General features: G+C 43.6%; 1 protein-coding gene across 6 annotated transcripts in view; it reads left to right on the top strand.

The window, feature by feature from the left end:
• Positions 1-8,633, top strand: part of Usp6nl (USP6 N-terminal like) — a 147,190-nt gene extending 138,557 nt beyond the window's left edge. For all 6 annotated transcript variants that reach the window (XM_028891612.2, XM_028891606.2, XM_037205973.1 and 3 more), the window contains one exon: positions 4,032-8,633. In XM_028891612.2, the coding sequence (XP_028747445.1) occupies positions 4,032-5,422 (1,391 nt within the window). In that variant the 3' untranslated portion in view covers positions 5,423-8,633. The remainder of the gene's footprint in view (positions 1-4,031) is intronic.
• The last annotated feature ends 9,830 nt before the right edge of the window (positions 8,634-18,463 follow it).

The following is an 18,463-nucleotide window of genomic DNA, read 5'->3' as shown; positions in this document are numbered from 1 at the left end:
CTTTCTGAATGAACACCAGTGACTGTTGCCAAATAAATATGGATGTCTGTGCCTAAATGTGGATGATGTACGTTTTCGCATACATGTTCTTGGAATCCTCATCCAGTTTTTCCCCACCATCTTCTTGCACTTGTGGTTTTTCAAAGTTCTTCTTTGGGTCTTTCTTACACACTCTAGCTGTCTCCTTACCTTTCTTCTGTATATTACAATGGAACCTCAGCCAGTGACTCTGTGTTGAGTGAAGAACCAGGAGCATAAGACACTTACAGCTGACTGGTCTATAGGCATGCTTCCATTTAGGTCTTGCTTCCATGTTTCCAGAAAAATAAATACATAAAATTGGCATGAGAAATTAAGTGGTTTCCTTCCTAGATGGAATGGATTGAGTGAGGGTTCTGGAACTCTGCATTTGATGAGGTCAACTGTGGCTGCCAGTCAGTCACCTTTGTAAAATTATAAAAGTATGGAGATGAGAAAACTCTAGTTTTCAACTTTTTGAAAGTAGTAAAGCCAGATGATTTAAATCCCATACCAGTAAACATTACATCTATGTAAGAAAAGAAGCAATTAATGGATTAGTTGGAAATGGATATTTGAGCATGTAGAAAGCAAAGTACGTGATTGCTAGTACCAGCTCCATTGAGAATGCCTGGTCTATTAGTCTGATCTTGTTTTTCCTGAAGGTTGCTCATTTAGTGAGTCAGAAAAATACTGTTAGTGTAATGTATAGAGTAAAGCTCTTGGAAATGTGGCCCGCAAGTCTTAAGCTAAACTGTATGTCCTTATTGTCTGGCCTATTGAAAAACATTATTGTGCAAGTACTACATGTTCATAGCAGACGTTTATGGCAGCTAAGGAAAAATAATAACCCTCTGTCTGAGAGCACTTTTGTTCCGTTAACCAGCACTGACTAGTGCGTATTCCATACCTTCGTGCCTTAGATGCAGACTTAGAACTATGTAGAATTTGTAATTTATGGGATGTTCTCTGCATACTGCTGGTAACTCATTTCAGTTCTGGTTCATGTTAAAAATATTAGCATGGCAGTAGACTTAGAAATTTATTTTATGTTACGTATCTTATTTCATCATATTTTCTTTCATAATTTTAGAGATTCTCCAGTTAAGCATGTAGGCATTTTTTTTCTAACACATTGCAATTGTGAGCATTCTTATAACAATTGGTACCACAGTTTCCCTACTTTTAAGCAGCTGTGTGCACATCAGGGTCCCACTCAGTCCACTTCTGTAAAGTGGGTTTTGGTGATTGGCTGGTACATCATCTGATAGGATATTAACTAGCATTGAACTGCTCTACTCTCCTGGAATTGCCAAAGTTGGGACAAGAGGAAAGTTGTAAGCTGGGGTTTTGTGTTGCAGGTCTTTGTGTCATTTTGTTAATCAGTGTGTGTTCTAGACACTGTCCTGGCAGAGAAGATGACAGTCACATATTTTTCTGGGACTAACTGATTAACTATTGGAGAACTAATTTAAAAATAAAAACACTTTGTTGGCGTGCTAAATGGATTTTATTACTCATTGGTCTTTACCCTAAGGAGCTGAATGTTCTGCCCTCAGCTGGCATTTAACCCACTTTACATATTCATAAGCAAAAACCTTCAAATGCTAGCTTTTTCAAGTTTGTGTTACCACTTGAAATAATTTTGTAAATAGTATGAAATAGCTTGGTCATAGAAGAGACACATGGGAATGCTGTTGAAGTCAAGATTGCTGAGTGGTGTGCTCTGTCTCTGAAGCAGTAGATGGCCTTCACTCTGCTGCTGGCCTCCTAGCTCACATCTTACCAGCTGAGTAAGCACACGGGCTTCACATCAAAGTGTCCAGAGCAGCCCTGCTCACTGCTCCACTGCAGCAGGAGAAGGGGAATGTGAAGATGCTGGAGCCAGCTTTGGGGTTGAACTTGGGATCTGCTACTTGCTAGCTGTGAACCCGTGAGCAAGTTCCTCTCTGCCTCAGTTTTCTCACATAATGAGATAATGAAATTACGTGCCTGTAGTTAATGTTTATGCGCACAGCGTTCTGAATGATGACTGACACATGGTGATTACTTAATAATGTTAGCAATTGTGACTATCATTGTCATTTATTATTACCGCAATTGAAGTCTAAACCACCACTTCAAATAACTTCTGCGATATATTTCAGATTATAGAATTAATCTGCTGAGAAGTCTCTAGAATTTTCCAATTAACTCAGGACAAAATCCCTAGTCCTCTTCATAGTGCCCTGTGGGTTGTGACTTAAGCCAGTTTTTTGGCCTCTCCCTGGGGCCTCTTCTCTTCTCGGGCCATTGTTCAGAGAGAGGGTCTTGTTCTTTCTGGCACTTTTCCCTGCTCTGCACCGTCCCACTCCCGATTTTTAATTGTTTTTACCACTTTAATTTTCCTGTTTCTTTGTTTTGTTTGGTGGAGATAGGATTGGGTTGGGTTGGAATGCTGGTGATGGCATTCAGGGCCTTGTACATGCTAAGCAAGTGCTCTGCCATATCTGTTTATTGTCTGTGTCATGTGCACTCCAGGATCGAACTTAAGTCCTCTAGTTGGCAGCCTTTACCCTCCAACCCATTCTGGGCCCTGCACAGTTCTGATGTTGGTAGCTTATTTAAAGGATGATGTTACATATTCTCCCCCTCCGAACAAAGCATTGTATTTTTCTTAAAATATCCTAAAGAAGTGGATCTGTAACTGTTATGTACCAATTAAAACTTTCTATAAAGAAGCATGTGGTGTGAGAATTCTAAGACTAATCAACATGGTATCCCTTCCCCCACCCCACTAAACAAAACAAAACAGAAATAACAAGATTGTGGTGACAAGGACTATGAAAATATCACATCTTCATATTCACAGCAACCCCATGCAGATCATAGTAAGTATCAGTTAGATGGATCATTAAGGGAATATTTGAAGAAAGCAGAGCTTTATTTTCAGGTGACAAAAAACTGTTTTATAATAATGGGTAAAACATTTTGCAATTTTTACAGATGAAATCTTCTTTTCATGGAAGTTTCATGATAATCTGGCAATGTTGTAATAGAGCATTTAAAAATATTTCTTGCTAACTCGCCAGTTTATTGAACCTTCCTTCAATTCCTTACAATTCTGTGTTAATTATTTAAGATATAAAACTAAAGTGGGCTGGAGAGACAGCTTTGTGGTTAAGTACACTGGCTGCTTAAGAAGACCCAACTTCAGTTCCCAGTGCTCACAACCATTTGTAACTCCACTCCCAGGAAATCTGGTATTCTCTTCAGGATCCCAGGCCCAGGTATGCAAATGGTGCACATGCATACATTCAGGCCACACACACACACACACACACACACACACACACACACACACACTTTTTTAATTATGTAAGTTACCTAATGTGGTTTTCATTCTTTTTAAATTTCTTTTCCTGTATTTACATTTTTAAGTAGGATGTTTTTAGGATGTTTGTTTTCAGTTGGGAGAGTATGTTTCTTTTAAACAGTAAGTTATGCTGTGAGAAATAACCAAGATGATAATAATTTGGGGAGAACTTTGGGACCACAGTAAGTTATCAAGTGACTTTCAACTTTGACAGATCTGCTTGAAGCTGAAAGCAAAGACTTCACTGACTTCAAAACCATTTTTGTTGAGATGAGTTAAAATGAAAGTAACATAATGTTAAGACTCAACCACTGACCAGTTCTTTTAGGAATGAGAGCATCAGCTTTGCACAGAAAAGCTGTGGGACAGTATGTCTTAAGAAAATAAAAGAATTAGATGTTAGGCAGTTTCGTGAACCTTGCCTGTGAGGCAACAGGCTGTCTCCACCTGCACAGTGCCTACTTAGATTTTGAAGTTAGCTCTGTCTTAGTGTCATTTTCTCTAAAAATTGCTTCCTGTTAGTCACTAACCTTGTACAGTATGAAAGTATGTGTTTCCACATACACAAGACAATCTGCAGTTGTTATAATGTGTCTCTTAGATTAAATACTCATCATTCCTATATTTGTTTTATTTATGAATTTATCTTTCCTTTTAGGTAAGGAGGATGAATATCCAAAGAAACCCCTGGGGCAACTTCCACCTGAGTCTAATTCTGCTTGTATTAATCAGTTGAGCAATGGACAAAGAAGTGTTGGCAGGCCCAGCCCCCAAATAAGCAGCAGAAGAGAAGGTGGATCACCTCACAAAAAACATGAGCATTCCCCTGCCCACCGCAGCAGAACTGGTACACCAGAAAGAGTCGGACAACTGCGACAGAAGTCAGTGGATGACGATAGTAAAAATCTGAAGCATGAGGCAGGCTTTCAGAGAAAACCTTCAGTGGGTCCACAGGACAGTTCCAGGCACTATAACCATGCAGCTGCTAACCAGAATAGCAATGCAATGTCAAACATCAGAAAGGAATTTATGCCCAAATGGAGAAAACCATCAGATGCCTCAGCTATTGAAAGAACTGCTAAATATGCCATCGAAAGCCGAAGTTCCTCGGTGCATCCTACACCTACAGCTGCCGTCCCAAGTTCTGCTGAGACTCGGATGTCTAGCTCAAGGCAAAAGATGAAGGGGTTTGATGGTAGTGATGGGAAGCGGGGTTCTAATGCTTCACAGTATGACAATGTGCCTGGGAGTGAAAACGAAAATGGAGCATCTGCGGAGGAGGCATCAGAACGGACTCACCCTCACAGCCCAAGAAAGCACACTGAGCCAAGCTCCAGTCCATCGAAAGTACCCAACAAGTTTACTTTTAAAGTGCAGCCTCCCGGCCATGTGCGATACCCATCCCAGTTAGAAGGGGAGGATCACAGGGTTGCATATCCACCCTCCTACAGCAACCCCCCTGTTTACCATGGAAATTCTCCAAAACACATCCCTATTCCCCACGGCAACTTTGTGTCCCCACAGATCAGCCCTGGGACTCAAATTAATCCTTCCAGGAGACCGTATGGCTCTTCTCTTTCAGTTGATGTTTCTCCGGAGAAGTCTTACAGCCGCCCAACTCCTGTTGTTCTACCATCTAGTCGAATTGAAGTTCTTCCCATTGACATTGGTGCTGGGGGATATGCAGGCAGTTCAGGCTCACCAAAGAATGGAACGTTCATCCTTCCTCCAGTGGATTATTTACCAGAGAGCAGAAAGTGGTCAGAAGTTAGCTATACATACAGACCTGAGATACACGGACAATCATGGACTCGTGATCCTAGCCGTAGCCACTTAAGCAATTTACCAAAATATGCAGCCTTTCAACATGTACCTTTTCAGGACCATGGCCTTCCAGAAGTATCTGTAGACAGTCCAGTGAGGTATAAACCTTCACCAACTGTGGAAGATGCCAGTTCTCCTGGGTATCAATATGCAGGGCCCTCACCTCCAGCACATCACTACAGAAATAGAGAGGGACTTTCTATTCAGGAATCAGTATTGCTGTGAGAGTTTGGCTGTATTCACTGAAGACAAAAGAATAGATACCATATGATAACCACATCGCTATGTTTATAATTGCCAAAGCAGTATTTTATACTATTGTAAACTACTCCTGCAGTTCCAGTGTATGTCAGTATGAGAGTGTATGGAAATGCTTCATCCCATGTAGATGCTGCTGAAGATGAGCGTTTCAATTGCATCGTCACTGAAACGTTAATAGGAGATTCAAAAGCTGGAAACATAGCAATAGCATTCAGGGATGCGCACACAGTGAGGTTCTAAATGTTGTTTCATTCCTATCTTTCCCTCAGACCGAATGTTTTCACTCTGGATACATTCTGTTCTGACTGCTGTTAGAATGCACTGAGACGCCATAGAGGAGGTGTTCTGAAGGCTGCCACTCATTTTTAATAGACGTGACAAAAACCCATGCATAGATTTTAATCACAGAATTTAGAAATGTTTTTTAAAACTACCTTTAATCTAGATCCGTGAAATAACTGGGTTTTTTCCCCCTTATCTTTCTGCCCACCCTGACCCTGTCATATTTTAACCTAGGTTCTAAACTGAAATGACTTTAAAAATTTGTCCTGACTTTAGGAATCCTGCATCTCACAGAATATCTTTCTCCTCCTTTTACTGCCCTTTTATCTCTACTCGGAAAGTAAAGACACTGAGGAGAAAGGCTAACCACTTAATGGTGCTTAAAACACGGTCAGTTAGCTTGAGTGTGTGGCTCTGGTCTGGCCTGTGCCCAGTGTCTGCCTGCTCCTTGCCAGGTGCAATGGACAGGCTGCCGAAGGAGCTGGAAGTCACAGACCCTGCAGCACTCTCTCCTGGCAGTGGAAGGTTGCTTTTCAAGTTCATTTGAAAGCAGCATTAACCATAATGCTGCTCCACACTCTGCTTCAGGTTTCACAGGGCCCCAGGGGAACCGTTCACATGGGCTTTTTCGGCCACTCAGTCTTTACTGAGTGTAGTGGGTGGATATCGCTACACTTACTGGGCCATTACATTATCCTGGTCAAAAGTATGAAAAATACCCTAATTATTTATAAGCATCTAGAATTTTGATCTTTGTAAAAAAAAAAAAAATTATGTAGTATGTTTCTTAGTTTTTGAAAAATTTATCAGTGAAAAATAATTGAGGTTCATGGTTTAAAAAAAAATTAAAATATGCTATCGTACACTACTGTTACCAAGACACTGACAACATGCTGGGCTCTCCAAGAGAGGCTGTCTTTGTCTGTGTGGATGCGTCTCTCATTGTTAACCTCCTTGTATCTGAATATCAGAAAGTAGGAAGTCCAACAGGGATGGCCCCCTCCTCCACATTGGGGATTTAAGCATTTGAGGTACAAGAATATATCTTAAGAGGAAAGTAACATTTGTCTAGCTAGCAAACATGACTATTTTTTATGTATATAATGATTCTAATGTAATTTAATCAACGTGGTAATGATGTTATTAAGTGTGGAAACAAATGTGGTGTATTAAAGGTGAACACCACACTTAAACTCCAGCTCCTGGTTTAGATCATGTGGAAGGTGAGAAGTAAATGTATAGAGAAATGTAGTTGAGGATATTAATTACAGTTCTTAAAGTATGACTCTGTGACTTATAAGAAACCAAGCTGTACAAATTAGTTTATGATGGCAGCATCTCTGCCTCTCCAGAAAGTATATATCATAGTGGTAAATAATGTAGATTATATATATATATATATATATATATGCAATATCTATATCACACACTATTTTCTTATGTCATCTATGGCATTTTTTATCTGTATACTTTTTGATGTGATTGTTTTTAACATGCTAAAAGTAATACACATATTTTGTTCTGTGTCTTCTATGTGCAGTTTTCATGTGGCAAGTGCTTTGTCCTGGTGCTTGCAGGGCCAAGCAGATGTCCTTCTGTGCTTCCCCCACAGCATCTTACACATGCCACAGTTCTCTGCCTTCATCTCCAGGAGACCATGTTTAGAACTGCATCACCTTTCCTTGGTTTAAGTAATAATGGCAATAAGGTCTTCCCCACTATAAAATGCATCTCTGTTAGTTTTTAAGTAGGAAATTTTAATTTAAAATTATTTTGCCACTATACAATATTATTATTTTAAATTTATTTTTAAATAAAAGAAATGATAACATAAATAATATTGGCAAAGTGATTCAAAATATGTGTATAGAATACATTTGCTGAGGACATTCCAGGCACAGCAGCCATTTTGGTCTGTAACTGCATGCCCATAGTGTATTTGTTATGGTATCTTTGCCTGGTAGGATGAGTGAGCATTTGGGGTCGCATTGTAGGTTTCCTAAGAATGAGCCCTGCTGATTTTTAGACTTAACTAGTGAACTTAAGTTTTTGTTCTTGCTTTTGTTTTTTTCTGCTCAAGTTTCACCCCAGACTACTTAAATCATATCTTGGTAGAACCCAGGTATTAGATAACTGTATTTCCCTCGTGTCTTGATGCTTTTACCGTGAAACTCTATTTAAGAAAAATGCCCACCAAGTTGTCTTATGTTTCTATTGTGGGATATTGTGTTTGTTGTTATTTCTGTTTTTGAAGACAGAGTCTTGCTATCCATCCCTGCTTGACCAGAAACTCACTATGTATACCAGGTTGACCTTGATGTTGAAGTGATCTTCCTGCATTAGCCTCCAGAGTGCTGTGGTTACAGGCATGCGCCTCCATCTTACTTGGTACAGGGCTTTTGAGTGGTGGGGATTGAACCCATGCTCTCAAATGCAAACCCTACTGGTGAACTAGCTTTTAAAATTCTTTGAGGTCAGACATTTCAGAGTTTAAAAAGTGATGTCAGGAAAGTTAGGAAAAAGTCCACTGGCAACAGCATTATCAGCTGTCTGTAAATTTTATGAACTTCTAGTCACGACTGAATAGCTTCAAGGAAGAAGGTGCGACCTTCCTTCCTTCCTGACCACTTACACCACTCCTTCCAAATAGAGCCGTGAGATCGCCATTTTCCTTCAGTGGCCTACTGTGCAGAGCCCTGGCTTTTTAAAGATCTAAGCAGAGAGAAAACCCTGGTCTAGCTTCATCTGACCAGTCAACATTTTGAGCAACTAGAACTCACAGGGACTGTTTTCACACTTGAGAACATGAAAGGATTATTTTGAGTGTACAGATAATCCTAAACAGTTGCCCCCTTAATGGTCTTATTAAATTTTCTGATGTGTGAGCTTGGAATGGTTGTCTGTGTTGAGCTGTAGTCTCGGTGTTTTGTGGGTTTGGTGTGGTTTTTACTACAGCTTTTCTGGAACTGTTGCTGTGTCATCAGAGCTGTTTTCTTCAGACCCTGTTCCCTGAAACCTGCTCTGCCATTGAAGGAGAGGAAGGCTTGGCGTATATTCCCAGGGTGTTGGGGAGCTGGAGAATTGGGGCCAGTATCCCATCCAAGGAACCCTTGAGTCAGTTTCAGTTCAGTGGCAGAGCAGCTTCTGTTGTGGCATGAGGGATTTGAGGATTGGGGGTGGATGGCTGTCGTCCTCCATAGACATGTGGTTGTTCAGGAGAATGGGGACTTTGCCAATACAAGGGAACAAGTCACCAGAGAGTGCATGCCCTGGAGAAGATGGTCAAGCAAAGCAGTCACCCACATAGCAGAGTTACCTGAGGGGAGTGGCAGCCATGTTGTGTGCATCTCAATTGGGCTGTGTGGGCAGGAGGCTGGTAGGTCGCATGCTGGGCCATTTGCTGTTCAGTGGTTGTGTGACGTTGGGCAATTCTCATTGCCTTTGCTGTCCTCACTGTCTCAGCTATAACATACGGGCATTTGAGAAGTATGGGTGGAAGAGAAGACAGCCATGATTGGATTGAGTGACTGGAGTTAATAGTGATAGTGATGAGTTTTGTGTCTGTACCAGCTGCTCTGCTAAGTCCTAGTAGAAACTAATGTTGGAATCCCTTCATGGAGCTTCCATTCTGACCTACTTCCTCACCTATAAACTGAAAGTGGTACCCCCCCACCCCCGTTTCCTAGGACTGAAGTGCTTGGTGCAGTGTCGTGAACTCATACCATGTTGCTATCTGTGATTATATGCCACCATAGCACTAGACTTGAGTGGCCAGGAGGGATTTGACCTTGCTTCAATGGGGTTGAGAATTTAGTGAGAAGCCCAGGGGTAAAGGCAGTCAACTTGCATGTGATGTAAGAGGAAAAAACATGGTGGAGACTTGAGATTTTGTCAGCCTCTCACCAGTGGTGGTGGTATAAAATGCAGCAGACATGCCCTTTGATGGGGGGCTGAAAAGTCTGTTTGGATTTGACCAGGAGGAGCACTTGCTGGCCTGCTGTCTTCCTAGAGCCACAGTCAGATCACAGCATTTGCAAGCACAAACAGAAGGTAGCAAGCCCTTAACAGGTTTGGATGAGGTGAGATGGACAGTTACTGAAATGAAGGATGAGGTAAGGCAGGAACAGAGGAGGAACTGTACTGTGGTGGAAGACAATGGAGAGGTTGCCTGCTGCATTCTCAAGGGTCTCTGGCTGGGTTGCCCCTTGCTTCTGGTCCAGTTCCTTCTTGTCCTCAGAAGTATTAAACACTGATTATTAAACTTTCTGTAATGCAGACTTGACTTTCTTTGGAGGAAATCGCAGTCAGAATACAAAGCAGGCAGCGGGGAGCAGATGATGTGTGAGCATCAACTTGGTGGAGCAGCTGTTTAAATGCTGCCACCACGAGTGCTGCACGAGGAGAATGTGACAAGGAGAGGGCACATGTGCATGAGTGGGAGAGGGGAGCTCTTCCACACACTAAATATAAGGCAGCAGCAAGCAACGGCTTGCAGAAAGCTGGGCCTTCTTGAGTGAGTTAATGAGCTCTGCCACTGATCTGTGGCTGCAGTATTGGCAGGTGCCTGAGCCCGCCTGGGACTCGGTTTTCAGATGTGTGCACAATGGCAAACAGAAAATGGGAGTCTGAGCATAGTTCCTGCTGCTCCCTAGTCTGAGGGGAGGGTGCCCCACTCTAGGCTGCTTGCTGCCTCTGCAAGGACCTTGAGTGCCAAGTGGTAGGAAAACTATGGGGAGTGGGAAGACCCTGCTTGGGGAGCAGATTGTAATGGGGAAGACATGTGCTTACCTACTTATGTGCAAGGGCCAGGGAGGAGTGCTACCCAGAGCCATGAGTGCCGTAAAGTAATCACCTTGGCCCAAAGGTGACTCTTGAGAGAAAAGATGGGACTTGAAGTGGCTGTATGTTGGGATTAGCCAGGAGAGCAGGCAGAGGAGATGCTTACAGCCAGGAGAGGCCAGGCAGTTATCGAGTACTGATGTGGGTGTAACCAGCTGATGCTGAGAATATAGACAGATTTACCTTAGCAACATGAATAATGGTGCCCATGAATCGTCACCATTAGCATAGCATAGTCTCAGTGGTCCACTGCATTTGCTAGTTTGGTACAGTGGCCTAGAGGCCATTAAGTATGTACAATAGCTTGAATTTGGCACTTAGTAGCATGATTTTGGACAAATTACATTCCCTCTCATGGCTTCACTTTCCCTCTGCTGCCAGATGTATAAGGACAAGTCCGGGGAGGCCATGGATCCCAGCCTTAGCTGGAAAGTCTTGAAGGGCTTCTGCTGTCCATGCCCAGCCCAGTGAAGTCACAACCTCTCGGTGAAGGGCCCAGGAATTGATTTTTGTCTGTTTGTTTTTATGTTAAACACACGCTATGATTTAATAATCTAATCCTTAGAAGTATTACAAGAACAATTTAGGTTCTTGTAATAAAATTCTATGAGAATATTCTTCAGGAAACTGGAGAGAACCTTGAGCTGTACACCCTTAGTGAGAAATCACGAATGGCCCACCATGGTTAACAAGAAAAACAGTTTGACTCTTGGAGAAAGAAAGATGTCCCTCCCTTAGTTTTCTTTCCAATTCTTCTAGCTCCCATATCTTGCTTCTGTTAGTACCAGGGAACCACCTTGTAATCCTGTTAGAGGATTTGTATGTGAGGTTTGGAGTGATGAAGCTGAGAACAGGAGCTGGGAAACACTTGGGAGTGTTCGCTTTCCCGCAGCCTTGCCAGACTCGGGCTCGGGGGTAGAACAGAGAAATGAGACTTGTGTCATTTCGTAAGTCAGAGAATGAAAAGGCATGGAGACTCCACTAGCTAGGGAAGGGTCTGTGTCACTGATGGTTAAAGGATGTTTCCCATTTAGACTAGCACAATACTCCATGGAAAACGGGCCAGTAGTAGCAAAGGGAGATGGACCTACAAGGAATCATGCTACTAAACCTGCTCCAAATCCCCATTTAACAGAAAACTAAAATCTCAGCAGTGGCATTCCAAAAATGTGGACATTTCTAGCACCAGAATTTACATAGTGCATTATTAGGTCAAGCAATACATACTTCTTAAAGGATGTTTTGCACTGTACTTTGCAATAAAACAAAACAGTAAAAACAGCCTGAATGTGGATAGGTGATAGGTTATGTTACTCTCCTAAAGAGGATACTCTTGGTTTTAAAATGTGTAGTTTTATAGAAAAAGATAACGGGGTTATCCTGACTAATGCCACAAGAAAATATTCTTTGGGCCCTCATTGGTCTGCTAAGACAGTTTTGCCTCAGAAACACAGTGTCAGAGATAAAAATGGATTGGAGATGAGTGGTTTGGAGACTGAGCCATCAGGAGGACTATGAGAAGTTCTATTTGCAAAAACTTTGGGAGCAGACAGTGAAAAACCATTAGAGTAGATGGACAAGACTTGGGGAGCCACACTGGAACACAGCAGAGAGGTAGTAAGGGGCAAAAGCAGAAGGCCAGAGTATTGTCTGGTGAGATGGCTCAGTGGTTATGAGCACTTGCTGCTCTTCCAGATGACCCGAGTTCAGTTCACAGCACCCACACTGGTTGGTTCACAACCACCAGTTTCAGCCTCTGAGGGTGCATGCACATGTGTGTGCACACACACAATACATCTTAAGGGGGTGGTTAACTTAAACTTTCTTTGCTTTTAGCATGTTAGAAAGTGAAAACCATGACCCAGACTTTGAAAATAGTGATTGTAATGATTTAAAGGCAGATATCTCAGAAATATGAAGACCTTAAGACATGGAGCATCTCAGATCATATGCTTCTCTTTATGCTAAATATATCAATGTTGGGCTTAATAGATATTTTTAAAAGCATGTCTTTTAAAAGACTGGGAAGCCAGTCTTTCTAGCCTTTGCCAACCCTGTTCAGAAGCAAGAGAAAGGTATTGAACCCAGAAAGGAAGTGGAAGAGGTCTTGAAATATGGCTTGTTCCATATTTTAAACATCACCAGATTAGGGCACAGTTAGTTATATGCTTGCATTTTACCAAGTATGTACCAAGAAAAGCACAAACTCAGAAGCATAACAGTCCTTAAACTGAATGAACAGAGTGCTTGCCAAGCATGCATGAGGCCCTGGGGTCGATCTTCAGCACTCCATAAACTCAGTGTGGTGGCATACCTGTAATCCCAAAACTTTAAAGGTGGAGGCAAAAAGATGAGAAGTTGAAAGTCATCCTGGGCTACCCGAATGAGTTCAAGGCCAGCTGGGGCTGCGTGAGACCCTGTCTCAAAACAAAACAACAAATCCTCTATATTGATTCATTAACCCTCTTTACAAATCAATAAAGAGCTGTGTGGTAAGTGTCAGTCTGCACAGCGCTTAGGAGCTCCTAAATGAGTGTGTGTCTTGATACTGGACAATATGATGGGAACATGTGGTTGTAGGAAATTAAATTCTTTAGACAAACCAGATGCTAAGCTTCTGCCCAGAATCAATATGCTGTCTGAAGTCCTGGAGACTAATAAACATACCATAGCTACTAATTTATGGATAGGTTTTTGGAAGTAACTTCAGAAAAGGAATCCAGGCTTGAAGTCGCTTTTGAAATGCCAGATGAAGTGTGTGAGTTTAATCAGAGGCCTGAAAAGGGAAGTGTAATTAATGATATACTGTGATCTATGAGTTATGTCTGAAATAAGCTAAGAAGTTCAGGCAGTGAGAACATGATTGAAGCTGATGGAAGAGATTGTGACCACTGCAAAGAAATCTGGAAGTTCTTTTAGGATAGAGTTTGATGATGAGCAGCAGGGTATGCCTGCTTGCCCAGAATTTAATCACCTAGATATTTCATGTGAGGACAAAGAAGCCATAAAGAACCTGGCCCAAACCCAGAAACTGTCCCACAGCTCAAAAACTGTCAGAGATCCCTCAAGACACCTCAGGTCACACCCAATGCCACGAGGCTCTGTTCTGTGTCACTGGTCTCAAACTAAATGGTTCTTAAAATGTGATTATTATTGACGTGTGTGACATTTGAGGGGGTGGGGTTCAGGCATGCTTATGGAAGTCAGAAAACTTCACTGAACAAGCCAGGCTAGTTGGCCCATGTGCTCTGGAGATTGCCCTGCCTCAGCCACCCATCTCTATGTGGCCTGCTGGGATTTCAGACACTTGAGCTATTGCATTCAGCTCTTATGTGGGTTCTGGGATAACACGGGTCATTAGGCATGTACAGCAAGTGCATTTACCCACTAGGCTGCTTCTGCTGCTGAAATCCCTGGACTAGGCAAGAGCCAGGGCTTACCATCCTCAACTGTATAGTCCTTTCTTGTCACTGACCAGACAGAAGCCTCTTAGGAAGGAAGGATTTATTAGGGTTTATAGTCTGAGAGAGGGTGGCCATTGTGATGGGGAAGGAATGGCAGAGGTCATGGCAGTGGAAGCCTGTGGCTGGGACTCCTGACACCTCTGTGGGCCCGGAAACAGATCTCTGGCCTCTGTTTGCCTGCTTTCCCGTGGCCCATTTCCTCCAGTTAGACCTTGCCTCCTAAAGCTTCCGTAACCACCTAGGACAGCACTGGTAGCTGAGAACCAAATGTTCAAACACGTGAGCCTGTGGGGGACATGTCACATTCAAACCACACCACCAACTTATGCTTCGTCTCTATGCACATTTAAAACAGTGACTAGTTAACACGCTCCCGCCCCAAGCCTAAGACCCAGAGAAGACCAGAAGCCAGATACTGTAAAATTAGCCAAGCAAGATTCCAGAAGTGGTATTTTGATCTAGTTATTAAGACTGGAGAATGCTCAACTAAACTTAGGACTCAATGGCATGGCTGTAGGTTGGCTTGTCATCAAGCCATTCCCCAGGCTCAGGGCCTCCTGAGGACGATGCTTCTCTTCAGAAGGCAGTTAGGAAAGTTCTTGAGGAAATAGGGTAAACAGCTGCCTTTGGGGGATTCTTGGAGAGGCTTCCAGGAGGTGCAGGTAGTGTGTGTTGACATTTTCTCAACACCATTTTCCCTTCTAGTTTGCATACAGATGGGACAAATTCTTTAAGCAACAGTTCCTGAGCGGACAACACCCACCCTTTGTTTACTTCTCTGTGTATTTCCACGGGAAAGAGAGCTGTGGGTTGGAAGTTATAACCTACCTAATTCCTTAATTAAGCTATCAATTAAGCCTGTGTCTGTGCCACCTGCTATGCCTGGGCCTCGTGCCATGTAGAAGTGCCAGCACTGACAAGCTTGTCCCCACCGAACCCGGGGCTCCAGTCAGTCTTCACTCTTTCTTCCTCTTCCTCATGGTGTTCTCTTAAGGGATATTTCAGATAGGTCACCCAGCTCATTCATAATGCATGCGAGGTTACAGAATGTTCAAGACAGCCAGCAGACTTGAGGACTCCCAGCTTCCCCAAAGGGAGTGTTTTATGTTGACTGTACAGCAGCCAGACACCTTTTTTGCCCCAAGTGTCCCAAGTTTCAATTCCGCAGGGCAGCGCTAGGCTGAGACCTCGAGGAGAAAGAAAAGCCAAAGATGGCGAGGGCATTGCCAATTGACTTTGAAACCTAGATGAGTCTTCAGGAGCATTTGTTGAGTGAATGCATGAATGAAAACAAGAGAAAAAGCTAGTGGGTATTAAAGCATGGGTGTCACTAAATGCTTTAGTTTTTTAGGACTCATTTCAACTTACAAGAAGGCTGTCCACATATATGCCATGCTCCCTCTTAAGAGGCAGAAGGGCCATTCCTTTGTGGGATCAGAGCTAGTCTCAGGTTGCAGAGCTCAGAGCCATGGTTGACTCTGGAACCTGGAATGAAGCTCCTAGTCTGTGACCTGCACCTGCGCTGCATCTAACCATTGGTGCACCCCGGACATGTTCCCCCCCCCCCCCGTTTACTCCACCATGAGTGATGCTCATGAGTTAAGTACCAAAGCCTTGCCACGGGCTGAACCAAAACATTTCCTAAAGAGATGACATTCCAGAAGGAAGAATTCATTTTTGAATTCTTTGTTCTACTCTCCACTGTGGGCAGGCATTTTTATCTCCAGAAGGGAACTATATTTCACTTACCAATGAGAGCAATGTCTAGGATCATAGGAAGTATGGACTGCAGGTTGGTAGTGGCTCTGAGGTATACTACTACATAATAGATGAAGATGAAGCCACCATACTCCTTCCGTGCTAGGGAAAGACCAGTGTGACTGTATTTCAGTTAAAATATGAAGGATCCATACATGATGAGCTTGGGTGTCCTGTGATCCATCCTCCGTACTTCAGTGAACATAAGTTGAATATTTGCTTTTGTTGGCAATTTCCTTAAGAATCCATCTGTGTAGAAACAGGTAAGTCAGTCTCTCTCTCTCTCTCTCTCTCTCTCTCTCTCTCTCTCTCTCTCTCTCTCTCTCTCTCTCTCTCCTTTCTTGGCATTCTGTCCCAGGAAGCGAGCAAGCAAGGCCAATGTGCCAGACATGAGCATCAGGAACAGAAACAGCCTGAGCAGGATGGAGAACCACTGCTGTGCCTTTACTTCAGGTGTTGATGGAGCGCTCTCTGAGAAGTTGGCTTGGGGAATAGATGGGAAGGCATTGAGAGCAGCCCCCTAGATGTTTGCAGAAGCAGTTCTCAGAAGCAATGTCAGATGCACCTGTTCTGAGGCAGGGGCCAGCCTGGCATGTGGTGGGAGAACGGGAAGCCAACAGGGCTGTGTTAGACTTCTTTCTGCCTTTTGTTTGGCTCACAGTCTCGAGGTTTCAGCCCATGGCCATTGGGTTCTGTTGTTCTTGGGTCTGTGGCAAGGTGACTATCAAGGCAGGGAACATGTGGCAGAGAGTAGGAGACAAAACATGTCTTCTTGAGGCATGCTTCCAATGATCTTCTTTCAAGTAGGGCCTACCTTCCAACTTCTCCATAACCCCCCCCCCCGTCACCATCAAATTAGGAATCCATCCGTAGATTAATCAATTCGTTTATGAAGGATAAACACTATGCCTCAGTAATTTCCCAGGAGCTCATCAGCTGGCAACTGAGCCCCTAACACATGGGTCTGAGGAACATTTCATATTCAAACCATAGCAAGAGCTAACGGGCAGTGAGAAGGTGTCAGGCTGGAGGGAAGATGTGATGGTTAATCTTGGTTGTGAACTTGACACACTTGGGGAGAAGGAACCTTGATTGAGGAATTGCGTGCATCAGATTGACATATGGGCATGTTTGTGGGGCATTTTCTTTTTTCTTTTTTTTTCTAATTCATCTATTTTACATCCCAGCTGAAACTTCCTCCTCATCCTCCCCTCCCAACCCCTCCTCCTACCCACCAATCCCTTCCTCTTCTGTCTCCATCCAGGAAAGGGCACTTCTCCTATGAATATCAATAAGACATGGCATATCAAGTTGCAGTAAGACTAAGCACCTCTGTGGGGCATTTTCTTGATGGTTAATTTATGTAAGAGGGCTCAGCCCATTGTGAATGGTGCCATTCTTAGGCAGGTGGCCTCTGACTTGTATAAGAAAGGTAGCTGAGTAAGCCAGCAAGCTGGGTTCCTCCATGGCCTTGGCTTCCCTCCATTATAGGTGGTAACCTGTAAGCCAAATAAACTGTTTCCTCCTCCGAGTTGGTTTTGGTCAGTGTTTTATCACCACCACAGAAGCAAACTAGGACGAGATTCAAAGTGGGAACAGACTACTAGGTCATGAGGTCAATAGGAGGGCTTGGCCAAGATGAGAAGGTGGGGTTTTTGTTGTTGTTGTTTGGGGGGGGGGGGAGTTCTTTCTTGACAGGGTTTCTCTGTGTATCCCTGGCTGTCCTGGAACTTGCTCTGTAGACCAGGCTGGCCTTGAACTCGAAGATCTGCTTGCCCCTGCTTTCTAACTTCTGGGATTAAAAGTGTGTGCCAGCACTGCCCAGCAACAAAACGTAGGATGCTTTCTCTCCCAAGTTCCCTTAAGGAGATAGCCCCATAGCAGGGACGGGGAGAGGGGGGAGCATGTCTCAACTGCTAGACGAGTGGGTGGTGGTTTGGGGAGGGTCAGAACAGTGGGAATGGGAGGAAGTCAAGTCAGCATTTGAATGCAGATCTAAATGCAGAACCCAAAGAGCGTTGCCATGGTTGGATGTAGAGTGTAAATCTAGGTTGTGTGTGTGAGGGGGGTGTTTGATGTGACAATTTCTACACTAACATGCCATTACCTGGAACGGAGCAGACAGGAAGTACAAAGGGCATGACAGTACTGGACATATTTTATCGGAGAATGAGAAGAGCCCATGTAGAAAGAGCTTCCTGTGCCGGCACTGTGGGACATTCAAAGCTGCGGGAAGCACTGGTGTCTTCTCCATTTCCGAGATAAGCACACTGGCAGCTGTGCGCCTTTGTAAACTTAGCAGATCTGTGCAACAGCAAACGTAGACCCTGCCTGCTTGGTTTCTCTGCCCTCACCATGCCGTGTCCAGGTTGGTATTAGGTCCTTACCCTGTTAACAGAGGGGAATTTTCATCTTTCCCTTCCAGAGCAGCGGGAGACCATTGACTTGGTTCTGCTCTCAGAGCCTGCTGCTCCAGGGCACTTGGGGAGCTGGTGAATAAATGTGGAAGTCTGTGGCTACTCCCAGGACCTGGACTGACAGAGCTGCTTACCTGTGAGGGTTGGAGCCTAGGAGTTAGTGCTGAGGCTGAGGGAGGTCTGAGGAGTGGATGCATACTTAGCATCCAAGTGTCCCACTGGTCTCTGTAACTAGAAGCTTCTGA

The sequence above is a fragment of the Peromyscus leucopus genome, chromosome 5 (assembly GCF_004664715.2).
Source record: "Peromyscus leucopus breed LL Stock chromosome 5, UCI_PerLeu_2.1, whole genome shotgun sequence".
NCBI classification, from domain to species: domain Eukaryota; kingdom Metazoa; phylum Chordata; class Mammalia; order Rodentia; family Cricetidae; genus Peromyscus; species Peromyscus leucopus.
Note: the sequence above shows the minus strand (reverse complement) of the source record. Positions and strands in the feature narration are given on the sequence as shown.